The sequence below is a fragment of the Lathamus discolor genome, chromosome 2 (assembly GCF_037157495.1).
Source record: "Lathamus discolor isolate bLatDis1 chromosome 2, bLatDis1.hap1, whole genome shotgun sequence".
Taxonomy (NCBI): domain Eukaryota; kingdom Metazoa; phylum Chordata; class Aves; order Psittaciformes; family Psittacidae; genus Lathamus; species Lathamus discolor.
In genome coordinates, this window is record NC_088885.1 from 2,627,931 (window position 1) to 2,651,600 (window position 23,670).

Sequence of the window (23,670 nt, forward strand, 5' to 3'; positions counted from 1 at the left end):
AATAGCAAAAGGACTGCAGCAGGTAGGGAGCTGAATAAAACTAAGAACATGTAACTTCATATTTTGTTTGAATTATAGGCTTGTTTGGAAAAAAAAACCCTATCTTTCATGTTGAGTATAACATGTCCCACTTGGTGTCTGTATTTAAGAATTGATAAAATGATAACCCAGAAGAATTCAGAGCAGAGTAGTTACTTCAGAAGTATTGGTTTTTCCAGCAGAGGTCTGAAAAAGAAGTTTGATTGGGTAATACATTTTACATATTTTAAGTCTTCCTTTTTGCTGCCATGTGAAATTAAATTCAGACTGATGAGAGGTCTGGACCGGTCCACTTAATGTTTGTCTGTCCTCCTTGTTTTTCCTGGTAAAGAGGTGACTGAGCTGCTATCTGCAGCATCATGAATTTTGGAAGACACTTGTATTGTACGCAGCAGCATGATATCAGAGTTGCTGATACACTGCAGAAATGCAGAAGAGACTGAAGCCAAGCAGTTACACTGCAGAAAGCTTTCCATAAAAACAGGTAGTTAAGTCAGAGGAGAGGACAGAAAATAAAGTGTTGAAATATTACTGGGTTTTAAATGAAGTAATGACAGAACTGTGACTAGCAGCTTGGTTTCATTTTGTTTGTCCTTGTGTTAATTAGTATTGCAGCTCTGCATGGATCAGAACTACCCTGGAGATTTGTTTGTACTGGGGGAGCCAGGGGAGGATAATGAAAATGTTCCAAAATTCAGGTGTATGTGTCAGAAGAGCATTTTATCTTTTTATGAAGCCTTTAGGAATATGACATTGAATTCTTCTACTTGTTTTGTTTGCTGGGCATCCTCACATAGAATAATGTTGCTATGGTTTTGCAAACGTGGCCTGTGTTGCAGCACGTGTGGTATGACTGTTCTGGTCACTGATGCCTTGCCTGCCTTTTGGTGTTGCAAAACGATGGAAAGTTATCAGTCTATCATAAGGGGGATCCTTTGAGTATTAAGAGTTCATGAGCTGTGATTTTTTTTTGTATCACGCACACATGGCTACACAAATCTCATTTTAGACTCTTTTCAAGTGGCTGTAGGAATTCTTCTGTCATCACTTTTATTGTTTGGTTTTTGGTTTGGTTTTTTAGAGGTTTACTTTTACATGTTAGCTGGATATAGGGAACTGCTTAGAAAAAGAGAGTAATATGTGGAGGAGAAAATGGGAGAGTGATTTGAGGAACATGCCAAGCGCATATTGGTGTCCCGATAAAATTACTAAGTTTATCATAAAAGTTTTGAAATACATTTTTTGTTTTCTTTTGGTTTATATTCCATACAGGAACTTTGTATCGATGGCCACTAATTTGTGTGTTTTTATCTTTTTCCCTTTTTTGTTGTTTTTTGTTTTGTTCTGTTTCGTTTCGTTTTGCATGCTGTCCCCTGTGTTGGAACTCTCTTTAGAGAGTAAGTTGGTTCAATACTTGTTGGAAACCTAACCTTACTTGCATGAATGTGCAATTAACCCTTTTTCTCTATTTTTCTTCCCCAAAGAGTTCATGCAGTGTCAAGCCTTTTGCAATCATAAAATGCTCTATACAATTATGTAAACTGTGTGGTTCAGTTTCGAGATGTGCTTTCTCTACTAATGAACTGACATTGTTTGGTTATGCATTCCTGCTTTGTATTGTGGTGGTTGGCACATCTGAAATAATTCACTTTAAGGGCAGATCGTGTATAATTATTTTCATATCTGTTTATTTTTTTCCACTATCAAATTATTAAAAACTTCAACTTTAGATGTTTGATTTCAGGATTTTAATTCACATCATTAAAATGGAAACTGCAGACATACACATACATCATTCAGCGTGGTGCTTGAGTTCCATTTCCCATTCCAAATTCATCCTTTACCTGAGATGCTCTTACAGCTGCCTTGAATTCTTCATACTTTGTCCTAAACCAAACCGGTACGATTTGTATGTTTCTTAAAATGGAACGTAATGACTCCACTTAATTGAGTTCTCCCAGACACTCACTATGGTGAACCTAAAATCAAACAAAGCGTGAAAACAAAATTGAGTCTTCAGTTACGTGTCTTCTAAAAGTTAAAACCTCGGCATGGGATCTTCAGAGTGCTTTTGCCGCAGTGATTCATAATTCACTTCAGAATGATATCAGTCTAAACCACTTACATGTTTAAAGTGTAAATCTCTTCATCCAAGAGGCTGTAGCCAGTTTGTCCAGCTTGCATGTTAATGGACAGACGTGTGTGTCAGTGTCTGCAAACTCAGAGAAACCAGTACAGTTTTAACTTCTGCTGAGCTGTACAGTTTGCTTTGAAGGGTTTAAATACAATTGTAAGACCCCAAGTGTAATTTACAGCACCAGAATTTTTGTTCTTGTCTGCGAAAGTCATCTTTTAAGTCATCAGTATCTTTTCCCCTTATTTTAGGGCTGTTAAATCCAAAGACTGTCATGTCACAATACACAAAGTACTTCTTGGTTTGGTTTTGCCTGGGTCTTATAATTGTGCCCACTACTTGTGCATCTACAACATGGGATATTGCTAGATGTTGATTGTTAGATATTGTTAGTTTTCAGAAGAACACAGAAGACGTTTCCAGTCCTGAGCATAAAAACTTCTTCCCACTACTGGCAGGGTAATTTTTAAACCTCAAAATGCAAATACAGATACAAGCTTAGAAGGCAGCAGAAGACTTAGCTGTATTTTGTTGTTGTTGTTTTTAGCAACTTTCAATGTAGCTTGTCCCAAAAGAGAAGTTATTTAAAGTAGCTCATCCTGATGGGCTTTATGTTGAGTAGGTTTTGTATTGGTTTATTTCTAACACAGCTCTTCAGTATTTAAGATGTCTCTCGAAAAATTCTCCCTTGTCTTTATTAGATCCCGAAAGAAAATAAAATCATAGGATACCAGGCTGGAAGGCACCTCCGGCATCATGTGGTCCAGCCTTTCTTGGCAAAAAGAATCTGAGTTACATTTTTTTATTTCTAATACAAATTTTGAGGCACTTCTTTTAAAGATACCTGTGGATTTTTCCACTTCATGGTGCGAGTTTGCTCTCCCTGGCCTGATTACCAACATGAGAAGAGATGTAACTCCCCAGTGGCTGATGAAGGCATGCAGCAGCATGCACCTGCTCCTCTGTGCCTGGTCAGTGCTGTGGAAGGAAGCTGGTTTCTGCAGCCGTATGAGGTCTGATTGCAGTTGGGGATCATCCATTCACAGACAGCAGCAGAGTCTGGGCTTAGGACAAGGCAGGTCAGTGGCAGAAGGTGGAGGGGTTCAGCCCTTCCTCTGCAGCAGCCTTTTCCAACCGTGTACCCATATCATAAACACTCAGGAGGACAAAATCTCTCCTACCCTCTTAGCAATACGTCTGCTTCTGTACAGAGCCGTGTGCTGGAGCTGGAGTGAGTGTCAGTTGTGGTTTTCAGCCCACACATCCATTTTTCTTGTCGGAGAAACGGGAAACCCACAGGCCACACAAGCATAGAACATGTGCATCGCCATAGGCCTCGAAAAACATCATGAGTGAGATACTAGAAAGGCTGTTTCAACAGTTACCTATTTGTCCTGCCCTACTTTATCCTGTCCCTCCAAAAAGCCCTTCTTCCTGGTCTGGGTGCTGAGGTTATTAGAAGTACAACAGAGGTTTTCCTACTGAATATAGACTTTCCACCATTATTTCTATTTATTATATACAATATTATTTGTTGAAAAGAACGCAGTGGATAACATCTTCTTGAAAAGACAAGAACACTTCTGTGTTCTAAACACCTGTTAGTCTGAAATGCATCCTGGCTTTTTTTCCCTGCTATGGTGAGCAGTTTTGTGCTTGGATACCTGCAATAGCAGGAGAATCTTGTTCTGTTCCACAAATATTTTACATAAAGGAACTGGCTAGCTTTCATGACTTTGCAGTATTTAGTAAGCCAGATATTTACAATTATTATTTTGCTAAAGAATTATAGCAGCTTTTTTGGTTGTGGAGAGAAAGTGGTTTTGTGGTCTTCGAGGAATGTCAAATCAACTTAATGATAAAGCTTGGAAGGGTAAAAAATGAAGTTTTACTGAACAAACATTGAGGTTGCGCCAGCCATCACAGTAAGCATTTCTTTTCTTGACGAAACTGCATGGAATACCTAATGGGCAAACTTCTACAGAAGTGGGCTAACATTTCCAATGTACTCTCGTCTCAAAATCCAATGGGAAAGCAAGACAGATTTCTTTTCCTTTTCTTTTTATTTTCTTCCTTTTCCTGCTTGGCTGCAAAACACTGCCTTTCTCTGCCTCTGATTCCCTTACTGCTTTCTTCTTTGTTTGTAAGTTCAGCATACGTCAGTGTCATCTCCTCTTTTGCCCCATCCTACCCTCTTTCCATCTTCTTCTGCCTTTTAGGTGTTCAGTATGTTTTTGGAGACACTGGTGGACTTCATCCAGGTCCATAAAGAAGATCTGCAGGACTGGTTGTTCGTGCTGCTGACACAGCTGTTGAAAAAGATGGGTGCTGATTTGCTTGGCTCTGTGCAAGCAAAAGTTCAGAAGGCACTCGATGTCACAAGGTAATGTGTTCTTAGGTAACAAACTACAAAAACCCCTAAAACAAATCCAGAATAATTCAAGTTCTGGGGTGTTTGGTTTTTTGGGGTGTTTGTGTGTGTGCTGTGAGATTCTTGGAGAAATGCACAGCTAATGCAAGATCTTGAAACTCCAGTAAATGTCACTGGTTAAGCATTTTGTTTTCCTAAACGACTTTTCAGATGAAAAGGCTTGAATCCTTAATGCTGAACAATTAATGTGGTACTGCTTACCTGATTCCAGATTGTGCGGCTGAGCCATATGTTTGTTGTCTTGCCTTGTCCTCAGTGATGTAATGCTTGTGTTTGGCCTTTTTGATACAAAGGTATTGTGCAATATTCAGCTCAGTGTCAGCAGGCTTTGAAGGAATTACAGCAATAATGGATTTCCTTTATGTCTTCAAGGACTGTAGTGATAGGACAAGGGGTAATGGCTTCACACTTAAACAGGGGAAGTTCAGGTTGGATATAAGGCACAAGTTCTTCCCTGTGAGGGTGCTGAAGCGCTGGCACAGGGTGCCCAGAGAAGCTGTGGCTGCCCCATCCCTGGCAGTGTTCAAGGCCAGGTTGGACACAGGAGCTTGGAGCAAGCTGCTCTAGTGGAAGGTGTCCATGGCAAGGGGGTGGAACTGGATGATTTTAAGGTCCTTTCAACCCAAACCGTTCTATGATTCCCTCCCTTCTCTCCGAACATTGTAAGTAGCCTGATTACAAAATAATCTTAAGTGATTTTGGGAACTATCTATGCTGCGTAGCCAGTTTTATTTCCAAATGAAAGCTAGGTTTTAGAATTGGAAGGGCTCTGGAATCTACTTCTTTTGTTCTGTGAAGTTAGGGGACAGTCTAAGCTGTTTGGGCCTATGCTGTACCTGTTCACGTGGCAGATCTGCTGTGGAGTCTGGGGAAGGGTATGGAGTGTGTTGTGGGAAGAGAGGGAATGGGATCTGCTGCAGCAGAGCCCATGAGGGTCATATGCAGTGTGTGTCATGGGGGGGCAGCTGAGGTGGAAGAGGATGGTCCGAAGAAGTGAGCACCTTTAGCAGTGCTACTGCATGTTAATTTGAGGATTGCACAGAATCAGAATACTACCATATTATTATTATTATGTCATCCCTTATTATTTGCATTATATATTTAACTGTATTTGGTTTGAAGCAGGAATTTCTTACATTTTGTCCTTCACATGCCAGGTGAATGTTTCTCGAAGTCAGATACAATAAAAAATACCAACAAAACTGGCAGAATGTGTTTTTCTTTTAGAAGCACTAAAGCTTGATTTGATTTGTTTGCTTTACAGGGAATCTTTTCCAAATGACCTCCAGTTCAGTATTTTGATGAGATTTACTGTTGACCAGACCCAAACACCTAGCCTGAAGGTAAGCATTTTCAGGCTAGCTTTGCAGGCAAAAAACTCTTCACTGATAGACATTTGCTTGTCTTAATCTTTGAATTTGGATTGTGATTTTTGTGTTGTTTAAAAAAAGAAAGGTTTTCAATTAGTGGATTTTGTTTTTGTAAACTTTCAGACAGTCAAGCCAGCACTGCAGGACCAGCTTCGCTCTTTTTGGAGCTCAAAGGTTTTTGTCTGAATTATTGTCTTTATTCTTAACCCTATGTCAAGCTCTTACAGTGTTTCCAATAATTTTATTTGAATGCATTCATATGCTGCTACTAACCTGTGCGAGAAACTCGAAGCATGCAGTTGTTCAGTCTTAAATATGACACTGGTATGAAAACATTGGCTGCAAGGGAGAGCTAATAAACCCACAGAACAGTAAAAATGGGCAACAAAAGCGTGGCCGCCTAACATTGAGCTGGTTATGCAAACTCACTCTATCAAGTCTCTTCTAATTTTATGTTTGTGATTTCCCAATCCTGTTTTCCTAGCTCTTTTTTTTTTTTTCATGTGTTCAGCCTGATAGGTCTTGAATTAATTGAAATTATTTTAATATTAATATGAACTGGAGTTCCTATATTAAAAATCCGCTGCCTTTGTGGTGCACTTCCTTTCCTGAAAGCAGTGTGTAGTTTTACAATTACACACATTTTTGCATAAGAATCTCTAGCCTGGAGACCTGCCAGCATAACTGCAAATGAAAAATGTATTCTGTAGTACATTTACAGTGCCAAAGAGAGTCGATTTTAGGATAAATGCATCAAATCCGAGGAAGATTTACAAGTGTTGTAAATGGGGAAATAACAAGCATATGATAACTGGCGTTTTCTGCTCTATCCTGCACGAAATGTATTTACATGGTTTGATACTGCACAAGAATATGACTTTTCCTAAGTTACATTGAACTTAAAGTCACATGAATATGCCTTTTTTTGTCTACAATACAGTAAAACTTACATTTTTAAGCTTTTGAGGACAGTTGATACGTTGACCACTGTTGCTTCGTGTGTTAAAAAGGGACTGCTGTCATTTACTGAAGACAGCAAATGAGGTAGTAAAAATCAGTTTGCTGTTTAAATAAATCCTTGGAACAAATTTGGTTTGGTTTTGTTTCACTTAGTTTTCCTCCCCAGGAAGGTGAATTTGATGGTGGAGATGTTCTTTCTTCCATGTAGTAGTACAGCTGGTAAATACGTATCAATCAGATTTCAAAGTCTGAGACTATAGATTTGGAATGAGATATGGACTCCTGCTAGGCTGAGTTGGGGCTAAGTTCAGTCATATTTATTATGTGACCTAGAAGGGCTTAAGAAATCTGAAATACTTAATGGGAAGACATTCTGTAAGTAATTTCCAGTACTTAAAATGAATTTTGGGGACAGTGAAGTGTGTAACTGTGTAAGTGAAGGTAATCTTTTATCAGAAGAAAGTGGTAGCTGCCCCCATGCTCCCATCTTTATAACTACAACTTCAGAATCCAAACAGTAAAGTTACTGAATATCAGTTGCAGAAGTATCTATTTAATGTCAGTGTCCTTGGATATTTTGTCTAAATGCCATCCACAGTGCACCCAGGTTGCTGACAGATCAATTGATAGTCCTAGGGCTGCTCCATTGCTTGAAGTGTTCAGCTTTTGTTCTTGCTCTGATAAGGGATTATTTTGTTGCAGAGTGTGCCTTTGGGCTAGATACTGTGACGAGGAAAAAAACAGAGAAAGGATTTTAGGCATCGTTAAAGGTGGTCAGATGTAAGAAAGGATGACAGATAAGAAATTGGCTCCATGGAAGGATTCCCTTCTACAAATGACTTTTCCCCTCTGTTTTTTTACATGATAGTAGTAAAAAATCATGGTTCTTTAAACTGTCATGGTCATTCTTACAAACGCAGCTAAGTCCTGGACAGTAGAAGTCAAGTTACTAGAGTGGCTGCAGAGGTGGGGATAGCTAGGACCAAACATAGGAAAGATACAACTCTACTAACCTAATCCATGGTGGACGCAGCACAGTGTATTGTGCTCTATCCCTCTTCCTTTTGCTATACTGTTACATGTAAGTGTGGAGAACTGCTGAAACACCATTAGAGGTGCCAGATGCATGTATCTCTTTTGGTCAAATGTAATAGGGCACAGGAGTCAAATTTTCTGGATGGGATATAATCTATTAAGCTTATTTTTGCAGGTGCAGAGCATGTGCTTCCCAAAGGATGGGGGGGTTGCCCTGAAATACCCTTCAAACCATCTCTTTCATGTTTCTCAGGTTGAACATCAAACAGTTCACACTTGGTGAGGGATTAATTCAAGCATTGTGACCGAAGTTCATTAGCAGCTTCTGAACCTTTTCTGTCCTTTGACAATCCTGATTTGTTAACAAAGGCTTTTTGCTGCAGTTGATCAGGTATTCAGTGTAAGAATCCCTGGCGCTGCTTTCACTGCAGTCAAAAATCTGCTCTCCCAAAGAGCTGAAATGGACTGTTAAAGAGGACTTAGATCTTAGCCCTCTAAGATCTAGTCTTCTAGCCCTTAGTTACATCTCTTATTTCTAAATCTCAACTTTGTACATACTTACTGGACATAGTGACAAAAGTACATTTTAAGTAGATTTGTGGCTATTCTGGAGTTCACTTAGGATGGGTTTTGTATCTGTAATGACCCTGTCTCGCTATATTTGAACTTAGGAAGGTACCCCTTCCACAAGTTTTTCTTTCAAAAGCAATCAGTGAAACCCACTCTTACCCAAAGTTTGACAACTGTTTGGAATCTGTGTCACTATGAAAAGGTTTATGGGTCTGAACTCTCCATCTTCCATTCAATGCTCTTCTGTCAAGAGCCTCCATCTCTCCAGAAGAGTGTCCAGAAGAGATTTACTCTGTGGGAGTAAACACTGAATAATACTGCTCTCAGATAGAGTGTTCCTGAGTTTGTTCTCTGGGAGAAATGCCTCTGTGTGTTTTAAGGGTTACAGTTTTTAACAGTAATTTTTTATAAGGTGAGAGATATAAATGTAAATCATGAGCAGTGAAACAGTGCTGTTGTTTCACTTGGTAATCTAGAAATTGTAACTGTTACTTCATATCTGGAAAAGCACGTGTCCTGGTTTTGCTGGGGAGATGGCTGGTGTTCTGGGTTTTTTTGCTTTGGTAAGATCTAACAATCAGTATGGGTTTTCCTGCATTTGCTGGTGTTGGTCTGTGTAACCAGCTGCTGGTTGTTGTGTAACTTTGGAGGAGTCAAGCTTCAACAGCTGCTGTGAAACTGAAGCATTCATTATTGATCTAAGTGTATTAGCTGTCCTTACTAATGTGTATGTTCAGTGTATCTTGAGTTTTCAATAGCTTGCAAGTTCTCATGACCAAGGGAAATTACTAAATAGCTTTGCTCAGAACAGTTGTACTACAAGCCATGAACAATGAAAACACACCCAGAACTCTCTTTCTGGTTATGATGGACGTAGGTGTCTCCATCCTGGTAGGTATTTCTGGTTCACTATAATTAACAGTGGAAATAAAAGTAGCTGATTCAAATAGGTGGCCTAAAGAGACATTCACCGCTCTTGTTGATGGACTGTGTGACGGACCTTGGAGTCAGCAGGAGCTAAGGAGATGAGTGTTTGAGGGAGATACAGGTATTGCCCTTTGCCCAAAGCTTTTCAGTGGTGCAGTTTTGGAGAAGCTAGAGAGAGGCTGCGGCAAAACAGAGTGAGTGGAGTAGGAGAATGATGCTCAGATAAAAGATGGAGTGAGGCAGATTTTCTGTCCTCCTGGTAAATTCATGTCTGTCTTCCAAATATCATCGAGGGAAATGTGTGCATGTGACCCCTCCTAAGTCTTCTATAGAATTTCTGTTCCATACTTTTTTAGTGTTTAATGGGAAGATTCATGTGGCTCATCCCCAAGGATGGCACCTGCTCAGCTCTGGTGTTGAGAAAGGATTGCTGAGTATTAACTGTATAGTAGGAACTAATAGGAACTGATTATTGGTGCCTCAGATTATGTTCATTTTTCATTTTAGTACTTGTGAAATGTTCTTAACAATTCTGAATGGTTCTTCAGAGTCTTGATGATTCTTAAATATTCTGAGTACTTTGCTTTTCTTCTTAAATATAAGCTTCTGCATATGCAATGATCTGTGTATCTTTTAGTTGCTACCAGTGAATTCTCAGGTTTTTATTAATATTTGAATTTCTGTGGAATACTTCCCTTCTTGAAATGTTATATCCATTTGTAAATTGATTTATGTGTAGAATTTTATATCAATGCTGAAAAGATGTTTGCTTTACTTGGGGGAAAAATATAACCTTTATTTTAGGGAATGACCACTGCTCTGTGAGCACACTTGTTCTTGGCAGCCCACCATTTTCATTGTCCACCTGACTCTCTTTCTTCTTGCAGGTCAAAGTTGCAATCCTTAAATACATAGAGACTCTTGCACAGCAGATGGATCCGGGAGATTTTGTAAACTCAAGTGAAACTAGGTTAGCAGTGTCTCGAATCATCACCTGGACCACAGAACCTAAAAGCTCAGATGTTAGGAAGGTACGTTTGTTAATGCACGCTTACAGTTGTGCTGCATTTCAAGTGTCTTGGCTAATTAGAGAGGCCAGTATTTCTTGCCTAAACAAGCAAAGAAATTTCTTTAAAATCAAACATTTTTTCATAGATAAAAGATACTTTTATATCCTTCTCAGCAAACACACCTGGGGTTTCTGTATAAAGTATTGGAAGTGACAAAGGAAAACTTTGACAAAACTTGTAAGAGTTTAAGTAAAAAGTTGAAATTAACACACCTTGAAACTCCATTAGAGTTGTATGTTAAAAACTTTAGGCTATCTTTCATAATAGAAGGAATCACTGTTTCAAGCACTTACCTGGTATTAAAATCACCTCTGTGGGCATTTCCTTTGCAGTTTTAACATTACTTCAGAGACCACCCTCTGATACTGACTGCATGTTCCTAACAGGAGCATTAGGTTTGGTAGCAAACTGGGTTCAATACCTGTTGGATTTTCTCAGCTCTTTTATGCTTTAGTAAGGCCATATCAAAGGTTTATTCTTTCAACATTGCAGTTCCAGTGCAAGACTCCTTTTTCCATGTGATTGTTATGCAGTGAAAGTCAGTATATGTGAGCTACAGACATATACCAGCGGTACTGAACGTGGGAAATGTACTGATGCAGTCTTGGAGAGAGTTTCTGAATAGTCCTTCCAGTTAGAGAATGCAAAAGTCTTTGGAGTTTGTTCGCAGTTTGATGGAATGGAGTTCAGTTGTTGTGACTGATTTCCACCAGCCATTCTGTTCTGTCTTAACTTCCATGACCAGCATGCTAACACTTTTTGAGTGCTAAATAAACATATTTACTTTATGGCTCACAAGTGCAAGCATCTTTGACCAGAGAACTAACTCTTCTGTTTATTTTTCTCTGTTCATTTCTGCAGTTTCAAGAGTTGAAACAATTCATTGGCTTAGATTTCTTTGACTGTTTTCAGTTAAGTTTGAGTTTTGGCATCTTTATCATTCCTGGAAACAGCACCAAAACTTCCTTTGCATAGGAGGGGTGCTTTGTAGAAGAGAATGGAGAGAAAATAGTGGGAGCTGTCTCATGAAGCATGTAATGTGAATAGAACAAAAATCAAAATAGCTTCCACACCTTCATTATACCTAGAGTCATAGAATCATAGAACAGTTTGGGTTGGAAAGGACCTCAAGATCATCCAGTTCCAACCCCCCTGCCATGGGCAGGGACACCTCACACTAAACCATCCCACCCAAGGCTTCATCCAACCTGGCCTTGAACACTGCCAGGGATGGAGCACTCACAACCTCCCTGGGCAACCCATTCCAGTGCCTCACCACCCTAACAGGAAAGAATTTCCTCCTTATATCCAATCTAAACTTCCCCTGTTTAAGTTTTAACCCGCTACCCCTTGTCCTGTCACTACAGTCCCTGAAATATGTAATAAAAAAACCCATTAAAAATTTTTTAAAAAATGAAATAAAATCCCATTTAAAAAAAGGAGAGGTTATGTTGGAGGTAGTGTTTCTGTCTTTGTCTTCTTATATAACTTTATGAGTATGAGCAAGCAGCAGTAGATTATATCCTATTGACTTTTCTTGCCTAGTACCATATTCTGGTGACGTATCTAAGACCATAAAACAGGCAGAGAATGAAGCAGGATTATCTTCTGAATCAGTGAAGTTTTAGTACTAAGGCACGTGGCAAGCAGTCTTATCTGATGGTTCGTATCTCTAATAAGCATTTTTATGTCAGTAAGTAACTGAATCATGGAAAGAACTGCTGGTGAGTTTAATGATCTGGAACATCTTAATTATATGAAGTTCTCTCATTTTATTTTTTCTTTCCATAACACAACTGTTAGAGGCAACCAACTGTCACAAGCCTTCAATAACGCTAGAAAATACAGTTTCACTGGTAAGGAGTCAAAAGAGTTACTCTGATGGTATAAGCATTTTGTTCTCTTGACAGGCTTCAGAGCCTGCTGTTACAGGCTTTATAATTCATTTATTTTAATGAGCTTACAACATTTCATATGATTTCTTCAAATCAAAAGGTTTTGCAGGTGTATTTCTGTGCAATTGATGGGTTGGGGTGGGTTTGTTTCGGTTTGGTTAGTGTCAAAATATTTCCATTAGCATTGTGAAGCATCCTTTCTTACTTGAGACGTCTGCAGTCGGGCAGTCAGTGCAGTTCAGTGACATGGGCCTTCTTTTTGGAAGGTCAAATCCTGTGTTTCGGAACATCCAATTCTAAAAGTAGAATTCTTCTGGAAAGAATCAGAATCTTGGAGTAGTTAAGAACAAAACAAACGAAATCTCTCTAATCCTCTTTGCAGACTTTCAAAGATGTTTTCTGTATGACTGCACATAAATCTCAAGAGAGAGCTTATGCCGAGGAGAAGAAAATCCTCTAAATACTCTAAATGCCTTTTTCTTTTTTCTCCCTATGAAGAGAGCGAAAATTGGTAATGGCAAAGTTGGAAACCTTCTGTGAGTCAATGCCAATTTAGAAAATGGAGGTTGAGCTTTGCTTTGGGCAGACTTGATGGTAGTACGTTTCTTTCCGAACATGACCCTGCACTGTCTCTTATATTATTTTATTGGCAGCTTAAATAGAGTGTTACGGAGCAGAGACGTGGATAACGGGACAGAAAAAGGAAAGTGCTAATTCCCAAGCCCTTGCTCAGTTGCTGGATTTGTTTTGGTTTTGCTTGGTATTGATTTCTGTTAAATGACTGACCCTAAGGATAACAAGGAAAAGAAGAACATTAGTGGTAGACTGTAGAGGGCATTCAGGGTGTTCACTTGAAGGGAAGACTGTCAGAGGGAGTAGGGAATAAAAATGAAAAGGAACAGCCAGTCATGAGCATGCAAAGATAGTTCATGGCAATCTAACATTCTAGTATTCCTGCCATTAACACTGGGATGTGTGTTGGTATGTGTGCTCATACTTTGGCTTTCCACTTCTAATTAAAAAATGCTACAGTTCATTGCTCTGGAAGCAAAATAAGGGAAATAAATGTCTTAGAAGAATTTTCTAAACTGCTTGCTTGAAGTATATTGCTGCCTGAGCAAGCTGCCTATCATTCTGTCTATCATGAGGCACTGGTTCTCTCCAGTGCATGGCAAAGCTTGGTGGGGAGCTGTATAAACTAGACAGAGTAGGTTAATCTTAGAATCAGTTTTCTGCTACAAAGAAACTATTAAACAGTCCTGCAGAACTTCATCTCTAGCCCTTCATTGCTTGTGTTTAGCTGCTGGGTTGCCAGGTGTTAGGCTATCCAGTGAATATTCATCAAAATGTACAAACATTACTAAGGCAGTCAACATCTCTTTACTAGAGGGAACCCAACCATTGTGTCACTTACTGTGTTGCTTTGTCAGTAAGGAGCTCTGGTGTATTTGATTCAGATTTAAAAGGAAATAAATAGTAAACCATGCTTGTAGGATGAGGGTGACATTAAAGAGGAACTTTAAAATTGAGGGTGTGGGAGGTGACATCCAGTAAACTACAAACTCCAATACTTAGCAGTTTTCATCTTTGGACTATGTAGTCAGCTAAATTATTCCTGATGATGTTTGCCTATCTTTCAACAAGAGAAAGGAAGTGGGGCAGGGAGGAGGGGAAGGTTCATTACCCGGTTTGGCTGTAGGATTAGTTATAAAGAACATCAAGTGCTGCGATCACAACTCAGAATCAAAACTGTCTCGTTCCAAATTAAGTTATCTATTTATGGGTGGGTTTTTGTTGTTGTCTCTTCTAATTTCTAAAATGAGAACTTTTCAAGCCAGTGTGTTGATTACCCATCATCTGTAATTGCCACTTGCAGAGCTCAGGAAAAGGAATTGCAGGCTTCTTCCTGCCTGGTGTGTTCCATTATTCTCTGCAAATTTGTTCAACTTGCCAAACCCTTTAAAAAGCCGTTTTGGGGAATTCCTTTAGTACTTTTCTTAGCAAGTGGGGATCTAGGGCTGGGGGCAGTGGTGTGTTGATTAGCACATTTCTGAAACACTGCTTGTCAAAATGATTGTGCAAGCTTGTTGTTGTGTGTCTGGATTTATCAATATCTGAACCTCCAGCTTACCAGCAAATAGGAGTTGCTTTTGTTCACATATGTTGGCATCCTGGATCAAGACTTAAGTTGTGTTTTGCAATTACCACTCACTATAGCATCTGTTGCTGATAATATTACTTAAGAAACTGAAATTGATGTCTTCATATGTGTTTTCTTCTTTTAGGCTGCACAGTCAGTGCTGATTTCTCTTTTTGAACTCAACACTCCAGAGTTTACAATGCTGTTGGGTGCTTTACCAAAAACATTTCAGGATGGAGCCACAAAGCTTCTCCATAATCATCTCCGGAATACAGGCAACAGTGGTCAGGTATCGACAGCTCTCTTCTTTCTAAAGTTACTGGTGTTTTCAACATAAGTCTGTTTCTGTGGAGTTACTGGTAAGAGCAAGAAGGTTTGGTAGAGTAGGAGGAGCAAACCAAATCCTATGTAGAAGTCTGTCTTAGTAGCAGATATCACTCTTTATGGTATGCCTTTTCTTTTTCCTCCAGAGAATAATACTTTCTAAGTCTATGTTGCTTCCAAGTGACTTTCAATAAGTTTGAATGTGCTTTTTAAGAGTAGTTTACCTTTTACTTTATTCATCTCTAATTTATACCTGATAGAAGTAACTAGTAATTGGTCAGCCAATCCAAGAAATTAAATAGAAGCTCTTTAAATATTTCTGGGCACTAGCAAACAAACACAGTAAGTTAAAAGGACAGCTGAAGTACTGCTAGAGTATCTTTTCTCACCTCCTCCCTTCCAGGGATCAATGGGAAGTCCTTTAACAAGACCTACTCCACGCTCCCCAGCAAGTTGGTCAAGTCCTCTCACATCCCCAACCAATACATCACAGAACACCTTGTCACCAAGGTAATGTAGCCTTGTGGTGCTTTTAGCAATAAGCCGACTGTGAGACCTGTTGGGTTGCATTGGTCCTCCTTACATGGGAACTTTTTTTAGAGAGAATGGTGTAAAATCCCAATTATTTCATATTCCCAAGAGGAAAACAGAGCAGAAGTCATTTGTTTTTTCAGGCAGATGCTGCTGCATCATGTATCCCTTTGCTAGCTACTCCCAGTGCTTTCTCTAATGGCAGTACACTTGCTTAGATGTATTGTAACACGATTTTATTATGTGAAGAACCAGATCTCTTCCTTAATGTGTTTCAAGAAAAATAATAAATTTATTAGTATTTCCTGAGTCTCTGTAGTTCCATGCTAATATTACTTAAAAATACGGAGTCACAAAATCAATCCTTTTTAATTCCTCTGTCCTTCTCGGTGGCGCACAGTGCATTTGATTATGACACTGAAAACATGAATTCTGAAGATATTTACAGCTCTCTTCGTGGAGTCACTGAAGCCATTCAGAATTTCAGCTTCCGTAGTCAGGAAGATATGAACGAGCCTGTAAAAAGGGAGTCCAAAAAAGACGATGGTGACTCGGTGAGTATGTAAACTCATCTTGGTGCCAGCAAAGCAAGCCAATGGCTGAGTTGTTACAGATGGTGAAGCATCATTTTCAGTAGGTTTGTGTGTTACAACTTCTGAAAGGGAACATTTCTCCTCAGTTACTTCAGAACTTTAGACAAATGTGTTCCTTGTCTTGAGCCACATTTTGGAAACGTAAATGCTAATTCTAAGTAGCACCAGCTCTTCATCTACTTAAAACGTTAGCCATTTAAAAATCCATCATCTTGCAAAACAGCTGCAGTTCAGGTTCTGGGAGGTCTGCACCTTAATGTGTATTTTTCCAAAGACTTTGTTCTGTAGAGACTGTGTGGGTGTTCCAGTGCTATGTGCAGTGTTTTATACTCCTGTTTCTATGGACTTCAGCTTTCAGATTTGTTGAGCTTGTGGAGTATGGATGTGCTTAAACATCTTAGTTACTTGGCATCAGACTTTTGAGATAAAATACTGACAGCTGCTGCTAGTTCATGAATTCTTTTGGACTGTGTGCACTTTCCTGGTTTTGAAGGAAAGCAAAGTTTAGGGAACTGTTATGAAGGCTTCTGTTTGAAGGCTAATTTGAAATAAATTTGTAAACCAGTTTTTGCTGCATGGATGAATTAGTCATGTCGTTAACCAAAATGTGCGAGTGTGGTTTTCATACGCTGCTATGATACTTCTTTCCCTGCAGATTTGCAGTGCTTCAGGAATAGCAGGAGGTGGTGTGAGTGACACCGGCCGAACAGCTCTGGATAACAAAACCTCCTTACTCAACACGATGCCTCCCCATTCCTCCCCACGCTCACGAGAGTATAACCCATACAATTATTCAGATGGTATCAGTTCATTTAATAAATCTGCTTTGAAAGAAGCCATGTTTGATGATGATGCAGAGCAGTTTCCTGATGGTGAGCCTCAGACTGCATTCTGTGCTAGAATAGAAAGAAAATAGTGAGGTTGTCCATCCCTGAGTTCAGTTTGTGAATTTATGATTAGCAATAGATGTATATCACCAGTGCTGCTGCTTTGAGAGGTTTTTACAAATGCTGCATTTCGAATTAGTTTGTTTGTTAGTAATCCTTTTGAGTGACGTTGTTGCATTGCCTGGTATTTGTAGAGATTAAGGACAGAAATGAGATAAATACTGAACTGTATTGTATACTTCTGGTAGCACATCCTGTAGCAGTATTGCCAATATAAATTTACTTACCTGATAGCTTTATGACAGAAATTTAAAGGCGGGGGGAGGCAAGGGAAGAGTTACAGTAAGGAAGTAAAACTGGATCAAACCAGTTTGGGAACTAGGGGAAAGATGAAGAATTTTGTTAGTAATGTGTTTGTATTTGAAACATGGCACTGGCATTTTTTATTGACTAAACATTCTGTAAGAAAACCACCACAGAACAAAGCAGCTTGTACCAGGAAGGTGGTTCATTCAGCCCATGGGAACCTCACAGCTCGGGCTGTTGGTCTGTAGGCTTCTAAAGCTACTTTTAAATACTTCTCAGTATATCTTCTGGTAATTCTTTTGTCTCTAAATGTTGGGAAGGTTCCAAAGTATCACTGCTGCCACTGTTCCTTTAAAAAGTAGTAGGTGCTGTTCATAATCTGGTGTTTGTTGTTGTTGATATTGTGTATTCAGTTCAAGATGAAAATCGGGTTTTAGGGGAAGAAATTTCTTAATAGTAAGGGACAAATGAATTTTCCTCCTTCTGATGGTTTTAACTCTGTTATCCAGCAAAGCTGTGGTAAAGCGTTGAAGAACAAAGCTGCTTGCTGACATGGTGGTTTATTCGGCTACTTCCTAAGTTGGCTTTAAGTTTACATTAAACTAAAACCAAGTCCAAGTCAGGTGCATGTCTCTGTTTCCTGTTCAGTGAAGAGGCATGTGGCCAGTCATTCTCTTCTGTAAAAGACTGAGGGGAAAGCAAAGCTTTGCAAATCATGTCATGCAAATAGCAATCATTAAATACCTTTGCCATCCATATAGAGAGCTGGTTCATGATCGAGATTCTTCATTACAGGGACCCTGCTTTACATGGGATAAGCCTTTTTATACCTTCCAGTAACATATTTCTGGATATTGCATTAAACCAAACGTGATCTGTGCTGCACCAACATGTCCTTTGCAAAAACTCATGCCTGGCTGGAGTGAAGCATCCCCATCCAGGATTAGTTTGTCCTGCCTGGAGCAGTAGTGCAAAAAATCTGCTCTTTAATGCATCTTAACAAAGTACTCGCATTCATTCCTGTGCTCACCTTGAGGATTTAGTTATACCACATGCGGTCAGTCATTTGCATTTGTTACTTTTAGAATTTCATCAATAAGGGGGAATGGTTTTATAATTTTTATATGACCTAATAAATTTGTAACAGAAAATGTGTATTTCATGTGTTAATAAATAGGATAGTTTTAGGAAAGAAGTAATGCAGGAACATTTACATTTTATGCCAGTACTTTGAACCTTTTCCATAAAGAATATGTATTTGTTAATTTATCCAAAAGTCTCAATGCAGAGAGGGAAGCTACATGCTTTTCTTTCTTAAAGGCTACATCACTTCCAGTGCTAACCATTCTATGATTCTGTGGGTCTTGGTGGTGGAATGAAGGCAGCAACTTGATATTTCATTTTCATGAAGACCAGTTTTAAGGTTTTTGACTGCTTGCAGATCTTTTCAGTGTTCACAAATGCGGGGTGTGTTATTGATGTTTTTTTCCATTACCATGGAATTCTCCCTAATCAGAACTAAAATTCAGTCCATCTCCTAAGGACTGCTGTTGGGAATCTCTGTGGGACTCATGGCCTTGGTTTGCTTCCATTTCAGTGGTTGTGTACCAAGCACCATTTTTGTGCATGCTTTTTTCCATGCTGTGGAGCCATGGATTCCAACAGTCTGAGCAATTCCGTGATGCCAACAGAGGAAAGACAGATTAATCATCTTGGATGAGTCATATGGGAAAGGTGGCACTTTCTGTATAGACCAGGTTTAAGAGGATGTAGAGTACTTACCGCTTGTGGGTGTTGCAAGCATAAGAACTCTTGCAGTAAACTAGTTTACAGGGGTTTTTGTAATATCATTGTAGGGGATTTTTTGGTCATTGTAAGCTTATTCAGCACTGAAAATAGTGTTGCAAAATTGCACTTTTGCAGACAAATTTGGGGGGAGAGAAAATATGCTAGGAAGCCAGATAGCTATCCTAGACAATATCCTTTAGTTGCACAGCAGGCGCTAACACTTAACTGCAATGACTGGAGAACTGTGTTTGTGTGCTCCTTTTTGGCAGAGCCTCCTATGGACCATTCTGACCTGGTTGCAGAGTTACTGAAAGAGTTATCAAACCATAATGAGAGAGTTGAGGAAAGAAAGGCTGCCCTGTACGAGCTCATGAAGTTAACTCAGGAAGAGTCTTTCGGTGTTTGGGATGAGCACTTCAAAACAATTCTACTTCTGCTGCTTGAAACACTTGGAGATAAGGAGGTAAATTCAGATTAATCCAGTTATGAATGTTTACAGAGCAGGTGGTTTACTCTCAGGATCTTTGAATTTTGTATGGGTTGTCAGAAAGGCACAAATTCCAGTTAGTCTTGAAAAACAAACAACTATGGAAGTATAGATGTCATGAAGTCTGAATGTCCTGACAGTGGAAAGGACATCAGTATCATGAAGTCTGAATGTCCTGTCGGTGGAAAGGGCATCAGTAACACTCACCTTCTCAAGTGTTCTTGCTTGTCCGTTCCCATATAATAGAGTAAATGAAACATTTTTCACTGAGATTCAAAACTTCTGTGTTAATAGCCCCTGGTGGAATCTAGAATATCACAACGTCATGTGTAGCAAAACAGTTAAAAATGTATTTCTAAAATACAATAATGCTCATTGTGAAGAGACCAAGTTCTACATAACTGGATCAAAAAGACACCAATACTTGGCATTGACAAAAGTAAAAAGGAATGTTAAAAAATGTATTTGTATGATGTGATGCTGTAGATTCTATCAGCACTTATGAGTGGTAAAATTGTTTGCAACTTGCCTTCTGGGTGGCATAGCTTACTCCATTAGGTAGCAACATTTTTATGATGTGCCACCTGCATTATCTGCACAAAGAGAAATCCAGAAGAGCAAGAAACTTGAAGATTGTTTTCCAAGCTTGATTCGTTAGCACTGGGTTCATACTATCTATATGCATAAAGCATAATCTGATACTTTTCCATTATCAAAAGCTCTTTCAGCTGCTGAACAAATGTTAAACCATACATCTGTTTAAAGATATCTAACTCATTTATTTTGATATTTAGCATGCAATTAGAGCTCTGGCATTGAAAGTTCTAAGAGAAATTCTAAGAAACCAGCCAGCAAGGTTTAAGAATTACGCAGAGCTCACCATCATGAAGACGTTAGAAGCACATAAGGATCCTCATAAGGAGGTGAGTAATCAGTTACTCTATTTGATAATGACAAATGACTACTAAATGAAACAGCTGCCCAAAAAGTGTTTTGAGGAATTAGCCAGATCTTACTGAGAAAGTAATTTGGGTAATAATCAAGTGTTCAGCTGTTACTAGTTAACAGAGGTACGCAAGAAAGAAGAGAACTGCTGTTTTATAAGCCCTCAAATGCTTAACATCAGTCCTAAAAACAATTGTCTTGGGTGCTGTAACCAATGATGTGTCGTTATAGCTCTTCAAGGAGTAACTGAAGGGAATTTTTTCCTTGTATGACATCATAAACCGTATATAGGTGTCCTGGAGCTCTACAAGCTTTTGGATTTCATTAGGTTCATGGTTTAGAGATGGGATTGGACATGGCAAGGAACTGTCAGCCCGTTCCATTTTTAGGCAGCTTTGCACCATTTGAGATCATGGCTTTGAGTTTTGTTAGGGTAGAACACACTGGAGTGTATCAAAGGGAGGAGTTGGCTGTGGCCAAGAACAGTGAGGGGATTCAGAAGTACAAGGATAACTGTAATCTTGCTCAGAAATCTTTATGATGCGTGCATACACAATAAAGGATAATGCTTGTAGATACAAGAAGCATTAAGTACAGTACCCACCCCAGTATTCAACAGTTCCTGTCAGTATCACTGATGCTACAGAAAGAATTCAGGCATGTTACCAGATGGTCGCATCTTCTCCTGCCCTCCCCATGCATGAGCACTTACTGTGTATTGAACTTACGTGGAGTACTAAGTTTTGAAGTTCAACTGCAGTGCCTCCCATACCAATGACTTCTGTCACTCGTCTGAAACTCATTTTTCCCTGCACCCTCTTGATCTGTTTCATTTACTGTATCTACAACACCGAATTGTCCTCCTCTGTCCTTCTCTGTTACTGTGATTTTTCTCTCTCTTGGTTTCATGTATACAAAAAGAGAGCATGAAAGGGACAAGGAGGGAGAGAAATCATTATGGAGGGGTTTGTACATCACTGACTTTGTACAGCGGTTGACTCATTAGAATGGCAGATGCCATAGCTGCTCTAATAGGAAGATCAGATGTTAATTTCCTCTGTTGTGCCCACATTGTATCCTGAGATTCTGTACCTGTTATCTTCCTATCTAATTACTCTTGTTCTGCTTGTTCCGCATATTCTTTAGGCTTAAAGCACTGTCTCATCATAGCTTCTTTCAGACTTAGAGGGGAAGAACATCATCTAGCTTGATTTGAAGTAGCAATCCAGGCACATCATTAAATATGTTTTTGAGGTGAATGTGAAAACATGTCGTCAGTGATCACTGACCTAACAAATAACAGCACAAGAAATCAGATTTACAGAGGTGGTGATATTTCAGTGTGTAGTTGCAGAGTAGAGACATTTCAAATGCAATTCAGCAAGCAGGTTTGCAAAGCTAACACACACATCGCCAAGGACATAGATTAGCCCCAGAATATTGACAAGAGTCTTGGTTTTAGGAAAGTATATCCAGCAGTTGGAGTCTTGTGAACGGATTCAAAAAGGGTTCTTAATTCCCATATTTCTACAATACTGTAGGAAATTCTTGTGCTCAGAGCCATTACTGACAGACAACAGACCATAGTAACAGTCTCTTGTATGTAATTTTTCTATGTCTTTTACTCATTCTTTCAATAGGTGGTGAGGTCTGCTGAAGAAGCTGCTTCCATGTTGGCCACCTCTATTAGCCCAGATCAGTGCATCAAAGTTCTCTGTCCGATTATCCAAACTGCAGATTACCCCATTAATCTGGCTGCAATCAAAATGCAGACAAAAGTTATAGAAAGAGTATCTAAAGAAACCCTTACTCAGCTTTTACCAGAGATTGTGCCAGGTCTAATACAGGTAAGGAGAAAAGAAACACTGTAGGTATATATAAGAATTGCAAAGACAATATAATTTGGTTCTCATGAAGGATTTTATTTGTCTGATAGCTGATGGCTGCTTTGATGCAAAACAACTCAAACAGTGGGAACAAACTCTTGATTGGCAGGTAGTTAAATCATAGCTGTAGTTATGACTCAAAGGAAATCTTGGTAGGCTATAAAGTACTGATTATAGGTAAGCTTGGCAGGTACTTTTAGTTATAAGATAGGGCTTTTTGTCAATTGTATCTTTTCCAAGTTGGAATCATTTGGTCTGAAGTTGCCTGTGTTGTATCGTGTATAATCGTAGGTTTTTATCAGTTATGGTTTTGGGGAGGTAAGAGGAAAGAAGCAATTGACTGGGGAAGGTTTAATAAAATCAGAAGGCTATCACAGGTTTCTCTGTCTTTAAATTCATTCCTACCTTATCAAAAGCCAAGATACACTAATTTGCATGTAATGGATAAAGAGAGCTTGACAGGTGCATTCTGCAGATTCCTGTCTTTAATGGGTTTGATCTGATCATACATCTACAGGAAGGGAGAAGCAGGGAAGGGACCCTTTGAGAAGGGGCTGTGAGACAGACAGACAGGCATATGGAGGACTGGCAGAGGGGCAAAGAAACAAAAATCATTAAGGAGGGAGATGGGAGTAAACAAGAGAATCTTTACCTGTTAAGAGAATACCTCTTTCAGAGTAAGGAGGCTCTAAACTGAGTGGTCTTCTGCTTTAAGTAAATATCTGTACAATCTAGAACAATTTCTCTTATGTACTCCCCTATTGCCTGACAGCAGCTCTGTTTTCAGGGTAACTTATGAACAGGATTGTGTGGGGTTTGATTTCAGTCTGGAAAATTATTATCAATGGTGATTAATAATCAGCCTGCTTTGTAAGTGCATGCTCTGAATTTACATGTTGGATTTTATGCTGGAATGCCTCATTGGGCTACGCTAGCATTAATTTACTGTAGACTCCAATGTATTTATCATAGTAAATAAGTAAATAGCTTTCCGAGGCTTTTAATCATTAACTGATAGGGTATTAATATTAATTTTATTGCTTTCTAGGGTTATGATAATTCAGAGAGCAGCGTTCGTAAGGCATGTGTTTTCTGCCTTGTAGCCATTCATGCAGTAATTGGCGATGAACTAAAACCACATCTCAGTCAACTCACTGGCAGTAAAGTAAGTAAAAGATATCATTTAGAGAAATCTTGTGTCATAATTCCATGAATGCATTTGCATTTCAGTTGCAGTTGCCAGGAAGTTTCATAAAAGTATATACTTGAATGTATAGCAGGGCTACAAAGACCTTCGGAGGATGAAATTATATTTGTCATAAAAAGTTCAAAACTGAAAATCCATAGATATT

At 39.1% G+C, this 23,670-nt stretch overlaps 1 protein-coding gene across 12 annotated transcripts in view; it reads left to right on the forward strand.

The window, feature by feature from the left end:
* The window catches only part of CLASP2 (cytoplasmic linker associated protein 2), a 123,138-nt gene that overhangs the window by 98,115 nt on the left and 1,353 nt on the right, over positions 1–23,670 (forward strand). For 9 of the 12 annotated variants that reach the window (XM_065665408.1, XM_065665410.1, XM_065665418.1 and 6 more), the window contains 12 exons: positions 4,393–4,556; positions 5,869–5,947; positions 6,098–6,148; positions 10,354–10,497; positions 14,717–14,860; positions 15,299–15,405; positions 15,827–15,980; positions 16,675–16,891; positions 19,270–19,463; positions 20,282–20,410; positions 22,073–22,279; positions 23,367–23,483. In XM_065665408.1, the coding sequence (XP_065521480.1) occupies positions 4,393–4,556; positions 5,869–5,947; positions 6,098–6,148; positions 10,354–10,497; positions 14,717–14,860; positions 15,299–15,405; positions 15,827–15,980; positions 16,675–16,891; positions 19,270–19,463; positions 20,282–20,410; positions 22,073–22,279; positions 23,367–23,483 (1,707 nt within the window). The remainder of the gene's footprint in view (positions 1–4,392; positions 4,557–5,868; positions 5,948–6,097; positions 6,149–10,353; positions 10,498–14,716; positions 14,861–15,298; positions 15,406–15,826; positions 15,981–16,674; positions 16,892–19,269; positions 19,464–20,281; positions 20,411–22,072; positions 22,280–23,366; positions 23,484–23,670) is intronic. The other 3 variants (XM_065665414.1, XM_065665416.1, XM_065665417.1) reach the window with 1 other exon arrangement.